The sequence below is a fragment of the Papilio polytes genome, unplaced genomic scaffold (assembly GCF_000836215.1).
Source record: "Papilio polytes unplaced genomic scaffold, Ppol_1.0 DF822067.1, whole genome shotgun sequence".
NCBI lineage: Eukaryota > Metazoa > Arthropoda > Insecta > Lepidoptera > Papilionidae > Papilio > Papilio polytes.
In genome coordinates, this window is record NW_013527137.1 from 1,433,711 (window position 1) to 1,444,186 (window position 10,476).

General features: G+C 31.8%; 2 protein-coding genes across 3 annotated transcripts in view; both read left to right on the forward strand.

The window, feature by feature from the left end:
• Positions 1-1,745, forward strand: part of LOC106107465 — a 6,735-nt gene extending 4,990 nt beyond the window's left edge. For both annotated transcript variants that reach the window (XM_013288328.1, XM_013288329.1), the window contains 4 exons: positions 625-834; positions 988-1,116; positions 1,331-1,461; positions 1,535-1,745. In XM_013288328.1, coding sequence (XP_013143782.1) covers positions 625-834; positions 988-1,116; positions 1,331-1,461; positions 1,535-1,676 — 612 coding nt within the window. In that variant the 3' untranslated portion in view covers positions 1,677-1,745. The remainder of the gene's footprint in view (positions 1-624; positions 835-987; positions 1,117-1,330; positions 1,462-1,534) is intronic.
• A 218-nt stretch (positions 1,746-1,963) lies between these two features.
• Positions 1,964-9,996, forward strand: LOC106107438 (E3 ubiquitin-protein ligase CHIP). Its single transcript, XM_013288289.1, has 7 exons — positions 1,964-2,255; positions 2,333-2,531; positions 4,686-4,827; positions 5,186-5,288; positions 6,309-6,365; positions 6,788-6,904; positions 8,663-9,996. The coding sequence occupies exons 1-7, from the start codon at positions 2,136-2,138 to the stop codon at positions 8,786-8,788; spliced, it is 864 nt and encodes a 287-aa protein (XP_013143743.1). The 5' UTR covers positions 1,964-2,135; the 3' UTR covers positions 8,789-9,996.
• The last annotated feature ends 480 nt before the right edge of the window (positions 9,997-10,476 follow it).

Sequence of the window (10,476 nt, forward strand, 5' to 3'; positions counted from 1 at the left end):
AAGACAAGACCTTATTCAATTTGGACGTCACTCGAGCCGTCGGGTTGTAGTTCACCTTTTTATACGTGGTGGTATCACTAACTAGTTGATCGACTTTTTGTTCGTATTCAACCGTATCAATTCTATTAAATTAATCATTAAATTAATCAATTCTAATAATATTAATCAATCTATTTAAATAGTTAATCGTGTTTATTGGATTTTGATCTACAACTATCAAACATTCTTTTTTTGATTTATCTATAAGCTCGGGTTTTTCCTTTTAAAGACACAAATTCTACAATTATATTGTTATCTTAGTTGTTATAAGTGTTTGATCAGTTTTATTTCCAGTAAAAATCGATCGAATAATTATCAACAATCACATTTATATAAACATTCAAGTTTTACTACTTATAGGTAACAGATTTGAACGGTTGCATTTGATACGTATGAAATATTAGCTTTCGTCGCAAAACCGTCCGTGTGGTATTAAAAAAAAGTTAGTAGCCTATGTATTCATTCAGACTATGCTCCACATCTACACCCAATTTCTTCGAGATCCGTTTAGAGTTTTAATCTAAACTTTCACCTTGATTATAAAGTAAAGTAATAAGTGATATGTAACACCTATCATATTTTAAGGAAACAATGTTACGTCATAACGAAAGCGACGACACGTTGGATCAGTCAGTCTTCCAAATAGATCGCTTCAGTTCGCAGCCGCCGAGTTTGATGCGCACACCGTCGGCGAAGACGCGACATGGCCTGCCCAGTATACGCGCAAGTCAGAAATCTGGACACTTCTCTTTTAGGCACTTGAGAGAGAAGATGAACAAACCTCGTAAATATGTCGTAAGATGGAATCAATTATAATATTTAAAATGCCCACAGTAAGTCGTAATTTATAAAAACCTTATTGTTTTACTTCACTGTGTGCTGCTACATTGAAAAAAGTCGTGTGGTAAATATCATTAAAATTAAGTAAAGCGACGTTTATGCTTTTAGGCTCCAAAACCTATAAATAATATGGCGGACTTGTATGCACGTCTAGAAAGGCGAGGTGCGGCCGATGAAAACATATGGAAATGGTGTAAAAATGTGTCGAAACAATATAAAGAATCGAAAGAAAAACAGGTAAAGATTTAAATGACTCAGCAATCGTATATGTAAACTAGCAAGGCAGGGTATTCTAGTTCATTAATCAGGTATATCCGGCTCGAGGGACCAATCTTATTTCGTTCGTTTAGTGAAGAAATCGACTAAACATGGGCTGAAGGCTTGGAATGTGATGAACCGAATTGAAAAATGGGAAGGTTCTCATTGTGCAATATAATATTACGTTTTTCAGGACCAGGACGAGGGAGACGAGATGCCAATGGGCCTTAAACATTTCCCATGTCCCATGTTAAAAGAAACTATCTCGATACCGCTTCGAAAACCTCTTGTCAAAGACCCTGCGGCTGTCAAAATTCCAACCAAGTAATTATTACATTTAATAAACTGTTTCTTAATTTCTATATTACTCTATGGAAACTAGGTATATTTTTTATAGATCGACTATCTTCAAAATAAAACTAACTGAAGACGTAGACGTGACGAAGGATCAAGACACCAAACGTTTTAGTTTATGGAGCAAAGACTTTTCTAGTTTGTATCCAGCGTCAAAAATCGCAACTTATCAATCTCCCATTTAAACATTTTATTAACTTAAATCGTTTTTTTTTTAAACAGTTTTATCTTATAAAACTTTCTATTACATTAGTATACTGTATGTCTGTTCTTTATGTAATTTAATAATAAATTCATATTTCGTTATACTCGAAAGTTATTTATTTCCTATATGATATGAGCCAAGACTGCATCAAATAAAAAACCATTAAATCTGCCTACCCCTCTAGGGTACGTTGACGTATCCATGCGTAAAACAAACCGTAATGTTTTAATCTTTGACAAATTGTATGGCAGCTGCTCTATGACTTAATTATCTGTCAAGTAGTGGTGACATTTTCAGTTGAACTATTTTCTAGAAAGAAAAATAAATCGGATTGTAGAGATTCACGTCGTAGTATCTATATAATAACTCGCAGGTGCATGTATTAAATTATGCACATTGTGATTATTTTAATATAAGTAAGACTAGCATAATAATAAAAATGAGTAAGCATATGTATTCGACTGCTAACCTTACGGACAAGGAACTAAAAGAGCAGGGAAATAGATTGTTCAGTTTAAGAAAATTCGAAGATGCTATGAACTGCTATACCAAGGCTATTGTGAGTGTTGTTTGTGTTTTGTGTTTTGTGTTGCGGAAAACAAATATGGTACCCTACAACGTTAATGAACGTTTCAGATCAAAAACCCATCTGTGGCAACATATTTTACAAACCGCGCACTATGTCACTTGAAGATGAAAAGATGGGAGTCGACATGCAATGACTGTCGACGTGCACTGGATATTGACAATAATCAGGTCAAGGGACATTTTTTTCTTGGCCAAGCTCTGGTTGAACTTGATTGCTATGATGAGGCAATAAAACATTTACATCGTGGTAAGTAATTCATAAATTAATAATATTATTACTAAGATGATGGTAAATATGATCTGTACGATAATGAGATGTTCCTTTTCTTGATTTGTTTCATAAATCTCTACACCTAAGCTTCTTTGTCTTAAACAAAAAACTAGAAGATGACTGTGTAGTTATAAAGACACAGAAGTAAACTTAATAATAATAATCCTTAACTATTTAGAGATGTCACAAATGTTGTGTACAAACAACCTTCGCTTCAAACCTTTGTAAATTTATGCATTCTGGTTGAACCAAGTCATAATTTTAAAAAAATTGTTGATAAATACATATTTTTGAAACTAAAGGACAAGACAAGATTTTAAAGTTTTATAAATACCAGCTTTTGTCTGTGACTCCGTCTATGCGGAATTAATAAAAACAAATGCAAGTAGCCTATGTGTTCTTCCAGACTATCCTCTGCCAAATGTAAAAAAATATAGCAAACAAAGTACTTCCATCCTTAACTATTTGAAGATGTCACTTACAAATAATGTGTACAAACAACCTTTGTAAATTTATGCTGTTCTAGTTAAACCAAATCATAATTAAAAAACATTATTGATGAATATATATTTTTTAAATTGAAGGACAAGACAAGATTTTAAAGTTTTGTAAATGCACACATACCAGCTTTCGTCCGCTACTTCGTCCGCATAGAATAACAAAAAATGTAAATAGCCTATGTGTTCTTCCAGACTATCCTCTAGATCTATGCCAAATTTCATCGAAATCTATTCAGCCGTTAGGCTACAAACTCTAACAAACATCCATCCACCCTTCTAAACTTTTCCATTTATAATATTAGTATGATTAAAGCAGCTGACTGTACAAGAAGTAAACTTATGCTTTTTAAAGACAGTAGATTTATCTTTGACGTAATAATTGCATCTTAATTATCAGATATTACTGGCAACTGGAGAAACCATTGACTTATTCATTACAGTATAGCAAAGCTTATTATCCAATTACATGTTGAATGGAAAGTATTATAGTGTATTTTTAATTCCCACCTGACAAATTGTGTAACTTATTTTAATTATAAAAATTCACTTCTCGGGATAGCCGAAGCTAGTAGTTTAATTTGATTTTATACTTAGTGTATATGCAGTAAATCTTTATTTAATTTTCTTTTATACTAAGATTATAAAGAGGAAAGATTTGTATGTATTGAAATAACTCAAAAACTACTAGGCAGATTTCAAAAATTCTTTTACCATTCAATATTTATGTTATCACTGTACTCAGTTACTACATAGGCTATGTTTTTAATTTCAAATGGACAAAGTCGCAGGCAACACAAGTGTTAAATAGAGAAAATCATGGATGCTATAATTTTTTCTTTACTGGGTTTTAAGTTGAACCAATAAATACCTTTAATGATAGAATAATTGAATATTCAGCACTTTAAGGTGTGGTTAAATATATAAGGTGCAAAAATCACGTAAACGAAGACGATAGAATTAGATGACATAACAGTGCAAATCTATTACTGTCCAAGTGACATACATTGACCTAAAAATAGATATAACATAAGCAGAAATAAACAGAGTAACTCTGATATAATATACAAAACCGGCTTTTTTTTTTTCAAAAGTGTCTTCATAATTTATTCTGTAAATGATTTAGTCTATCCAGATGCTAAGATAGATCCAAGTTTTTTTTATTTTACAGAAAGTACAAAAATTGTTAAATCTTGGTATACTCGGATCAGGTTTATTTATTGCTAGCACTCTCTTCAGATTAGTAAGCTTGGATTTTTACCAACCGTCACCCCGCTCTGTCCCCACCTGGGGAAATTAGAATAAAAAGTTTCACCCGTCCTACATTTTAGTCCCACTATCACCTATAAGGTGACTTATGGAGCTGCTAAGAAATAAAATAAGTTCCAAACTTTTTATTCTCATCTGGCCCCACGTGGGGACAGAGCGGGGTTACTGGATGGGAATAATCCGTAAGATTGACGAAAATATTGTTATTGTCAAAAATTGTAAGTTCAACTATATCAGGCACATAAGTGTTTTTAAATGAAAATAATGTACAGCCAAAGTAATCTTTGCCACCCATAGATAGAAGTAAACCAGAGGAACTACAGTTAGTTGCTGTCTTTTTAGTAATTTAACATTTTCATTCCAGCAAATGACTTGGCTAAAGAACAGAAGTTGAACTTTGGTGATGATATAGCGGCACAGCTTCGTATCGCCAGAAAAAAGAGATGGAATGTTCAAGAGGAGAAAAGGATATCACAGGAGATTGAATTGCAGACTTATTTGAATAGGTAAATAAACTTTTATAGGCTGTTCTTGTTCAACAAAAGAAGTATCACAAAATCTCACTCCATTTGAATCTACATAAAAAAAAATGTTTGCTTTAGGGCCTGTCCCCACCATTGGCTGATAAAGGCTCAGATAGTTTAAAAATGATGTCACAGTCAGATAAGGGACCAAAAACCGATATTTCCATTATATATTTCACTTCACAGGCCCTTTTACTTATTTGTTAGATAACTATTATTGTTACTATTTAACCGACGAATTAATAACTCTCCAAGGGCATACATTGTTTGTTACAAGTTCTTGTATATAAATAAATGTATTCTTTTAAGGTATTTAAAATCATCCCTTGTATTTTCGTAGGTTAATAAATGATGACATGCAGCGTAGAATAGAATCAATAAAAATAGAAAACCCTAATGAAGAAGAGGCTAATTCAAAAATTGCAAAAGTTGAAGAGGAATGTGTAAGTGTTTATAAAAAAATATGTATTTAGATCATCTTCCTCCTTATTCCATTACTGAAGGTGTTTTGCGTTGAGATGATTACTTGATTATTAAGGTCTTAGCATATTGCAATAATGGGCTAGAGTCTTATATTACAGGATGTTTCTTTATTAAACGGTTGACAGTTTAATATTAAGACTTTGATCTTATTGTATCGGTATTTTAATATTTTAATTAGATCACATAGAAGAATGTTATATAGTGTGATGCCATAAATAACACTTAAGAAGATAATGATAACCTTGATGTTTTTTAAATAGCTCTAAAGAGATTATAATTACTAATAATAAATGCCAAAGTTTAGATGTACGGATGGATGGATGGTGTTAGAGTTTGTAGCCTAAACGGTTGAACAGATTTCTATGAAATTTGGCATAGATATAAAGGATAGTCTGGAAGAACACACAGACTACTTGCTTTTGTTTTTTTTATTCCGTGCGGACGGAATCGCTGGCGAAAGCTAGTTTAATAATAAATTCGAAAGTTTATGTAGATGATTGTTTGTTAATAAATATAATATTCCAGAATAACTTATGGAATCTTGCTGAAATTTGGCATGGATGTAGAACATAGTTTGGAAGAACATGTAGGCTAGTTTATTTATTTAATTCAGACTGAGTCTCGATAGTTAATATTAAATAATTTTATCTTTAAAATAATTAGTTATCTATGATTCTATACTAATATAAAAAAGCGTTATCACACACTACTTCGTGGCGTAGGATGTCAGCAATCACAGCATATTTATGTATTTTTTTTATTAAAAAGTCTTACATTTACATGCTTTAGGCAATATTTTTTCACGCTGTTAAACTTAGGGGTAAATAAATTGGAAAAAACCATGTGGGAAAGGGACCATAAAGTAAAAGTTGCCAACATTAAGGAAATTTTGACAATTTTGACATTTGCAATCGAGAATTTGAGAAAAGTGAACAATTTTTTCTTTTAGATTTTACACTAATTGTGTTTCTTTGTTACAGAATAACTACAGTAGTGAACTAAATAATTTATTTTCTAAAATGGATGAAAGACGAAGGGTGAGTATATTGCCAATAAGCTGTTAATACAAGTTGTTAATAATTACATATATTATGTATACAGTGGTTAAATGTAATCGACCAAGAGATGGCGCTGTATTCTGTTGTATTAGGTTTTTATTGAATGAAATGATTGTAAGACTGAAACCATTATTAAATATTATTATTTTATGTAAGAAGCAGTTGTAAAATTGTAATTTATTACAAATGTAACAATATATATGCTGCATTGACATTTTATGGAATAAAAAAGGAAGAAAAAGGGCAACGGAAAAAAAGGAGAAAAGGTTAAGATGAAAAAAAAAAAGATGTCAAGAATTTTTATTAGAAAGAAAAAAATCCACATAAAAATGGTGTTAGTTTATTGAGAAAATATGTTCTGTTTTTATATTTTATTATATTAATTATATTTATATTTCCAGAAACGTGATGTGCCAGATTATTTGTGTGGTAAAATAAGTTTTGAGATTCTCAACGAGCCAGTCATCACTCCGAGTGGAATTACGTACGAAAAGAAAGATATAGAGGAACATCTCGAGGTTTGTTTCAACTATATTTGGTTGAATTTATATTGTACTAGCTTTCGCCCGCGATTTCGTGCGCGTTGAATTAAAAAAAGAATAAAAATAAGCCTACGTGTTCTTCAAGACTATCCGATATATCTATGAATAAATTTCGATCCGTTCAGCCGTTTAGGCACAAACTCTAACATTCATCCAATTAAACTTACGCAATTTACAGTGGTAGTGCCCGCTTTAACATGTTAGCAGTGCAGGGCCGGCACGCCCCCAGTAATACCACGACCACACAGAAGACAGGCGTGAAATGGAAGCAATTCCGCGTTTCGTCTGATGAGTGTGGTGCCGGAGGCCTAATTTAAGTCCCTTTCTCTTTACCACCCTTTTCTTATAAGGAGAGGTTGGGAAGAGGAAGTGGATTTGACAGTGGAGAAGATGCATAGGATGGGGATATATCCTCTTTATGTGCGTCTCCTCCTCCGTCGGATAAGGATAGGCAACGCATCTGCAATTGCGGATGTCTATGGGCAGCGGTGGCTTCGCCATTTTGGCGATTTCAGGTGGTCGCTTGCTCGTTTGCCACCTTATGTTATATATAAAAAAAATTATAAATTTAGTAATATTATTATATCTAAACTAATATTATAAAGAGGAAAGATTTGTAATTTGTATGTATTGAAATAACTCAAAAACTACTTGGCCGATTTTAAAAATCTTTCACCGTTAGAAAGGTAATTTATCTGTGAGTAACATAGGATATATTTTTTAATTTCACGCGGGCGAAGTCGCGAGCAACAGCTAGTATACTAATATATGCATAATGTAAAATGCATTTATTAAATAAATATTCCCAGTTATTTGGCAAATATATCCATGAATGAAAAGGTGGTATAGAAGACCCTTTAAAAAATTATACGTAATAAGTTGATTTTTGCAATTTTTTTTGTGTATTCCATATGTGTAAACAATTCTGTCTCTATTTATTAAATTATAAGCTAGCTGTTGCTCGTGACTTTGTCCGTGTGAAATTAAGAAAATACTAAACCCAGCCTGTGTCCATCTGTGTCCAGTTACCATACTGATTTCAAAAATGTACACTGCAAGAATTTTTGAAATCGGTCTAGTAGTTTTAATAATCTGTCCCTTAAGCTTAAGGGACAGATCTACAAGTCCATCATAAGACCTGTCCGTATTGTATGGATCGAATGTTGGGCCACCAAAGTTGCGGATGAAAGGCAGGCAATTGCATGTAGCTGAGATGCGTATGTTAAGATGGATGTGTGGTGTGACAAAAATGGATTAAGTTAAGAATGTGTACCTTAGAGGAAGTTTGAAAGTAGCGCCAGTGGTGGAGAAATTGAGAAGCAAAAGGTTAGCGTGGTATGGACATGTTATGCGACGAGACGATGGGGACATAAACCTGAAAGTGTTAAGAATGAATGTGGATGGCTACAAAGGAAGAGGAAGACCGAAGAAAGTATGGATGGATTGTATGAAAGAGGATATGCTTAAGAAAGGAGTGGATTCAGATATGACAGCTGATAGAGATGTATAGAAGAGCAGCACATACTGTGCCGACCCTCCATAAGGAATAAGGGCAAGTGGATGGTTTAGTACATTGAGTAATTTCAATTCAATACATTCAAAAAAAAAAAAAAACAAATCTTTCCTCTTTATAATATTAGTATAGTGTATAGATATAGATATGATTTTGGTTTAAACGTATTTATTTAAAACATATAGTTTTGTGGGGTTTTTGTAATATTAATTGTATTCCAGAGGGTGGGTCACTTCGACCCGGTGACGCGCGTGAAGCTGACCGCGGACCAGCTCATACCCAACTTCACCATGAAGGAAGTTGTCGACGCTTTCCTGCAGGACAACGAGTGGGCACTCGATTACTAATCGATTAATAATCGATTCGTATCGACGTATCGATTATAATTGTAAAGATGCAACTACAATTTGAAAATAGAATTGTGATTTCTCATAATTTGAAAATGGAACAAAGCATTTTTTCGATTGCGTCGATTATAATTTTTATCGATTATTGTATCCTGTATATAATCGTCTAGAAATCGATTCGATCGATTCGTTAGTAGGTATTAAGAATGGAAAATCTTTGTTAATTCCATGACATTAAATACCTTTTAGGATTTAAAATTGAATTGACTAAGGACATGAAACCTTGCCATTTTGTGGGAAAATATGAAACTAATTTCTTCATACATAAAAACTTGACTGTTATATTCTTGTTTTGTCTATACTTTCTTTGTTTCATGGTACTTTTTTATTTTTTATATATTAGTTACTTAACTACAAAGTAACTTTAAATGGGTAACTTAAAATACCTTTTCCTTGTAGTCACAACATAGTATTTATGTAAGATTTTTTTTAGTTTATTTAAAGGATGTAGTAATGTGACCCTCATGTAATTTAAATGTTCTTATTTACCAGAAAAAATGGCCGTTAGTAAATTTATTTAGGAAATAAAAATTCCCTTTCGATTACAACAAATACATTTAGTACTAATATATGGCTATATATTCGTATTATTGTAGTTATAAAAAATAACCTTGTATAAAATTTAAAATTAAATGCGATAATAATTAGATGCAGTAAACCCATATTACAATCAGGATCTGTCCCACAACTGGCTGATAGAGACTCAGATAGTTAAATTGACGTCACTCATAAAGTAACAAAATCCGTTACATATTTTACACGTTTCATTGTTATCAGACAATTTACATTTTGGTGGGACAGGCCCTTATAATTGTATATTATTCGTATCCTTGCTTGTGTGTTATTTTCACATTTATATAGTTTTTATAGAAAATAACTTTAATTAAACATTTTAATATTAAAATGTTTGCAGTAAAAACTCCGTGTAAAATTAGTGCTATAATAATTCCCTGCTTTACTAAGTTCTAGATTAAATTTTAATTAAGGAAATAATAGTTTCGAAAAATAGTTTTTCCAGTCATTTGGTAGAAATCTTCGGTGTTTATATTTAAAATTAATATGTAAGTCTATGTGATTTATATTATTCTTGTAGAGAATTACACGCGTATAAATTAAACGGAAAATGTATACATTTGTATTTTTTCAAAACATTCACAATATTTACAATAATATTGTTAATTAAAGTACATTTAAATCTCAAGATATTCCGTTTTAATAATAAAATTCAATATAAGATATATATGCGTGTATTTATAAACTAAGAAACATTTGACTTACGAAAATATTTATAACTAATTTACTGTGGATTTATGTGTAGAGGATTGATGTCTTTTTACTTTTACTTTCAATGTAATGTATGTAAAACTATATTAATACAATTAGCAGTCGTAAAAGCAAATTTTTGATTTTATAATTAAATTTCATAATTTGCAATGTAGAAATATTCACCTTACCAATATTGTTAACCCTTAAATGCGTGATTTTTTACTTAATTATAAAATCAATATTTCAGTATAGGCTTTGAGTCACAGATTAAGGTAAAAATAATATAAAAACTATAATTTTGTTCGTAGACTTTTGGCAACAATATGCATTTAAGGGTCAACCCCGCTTTTTCATCTTGGGCC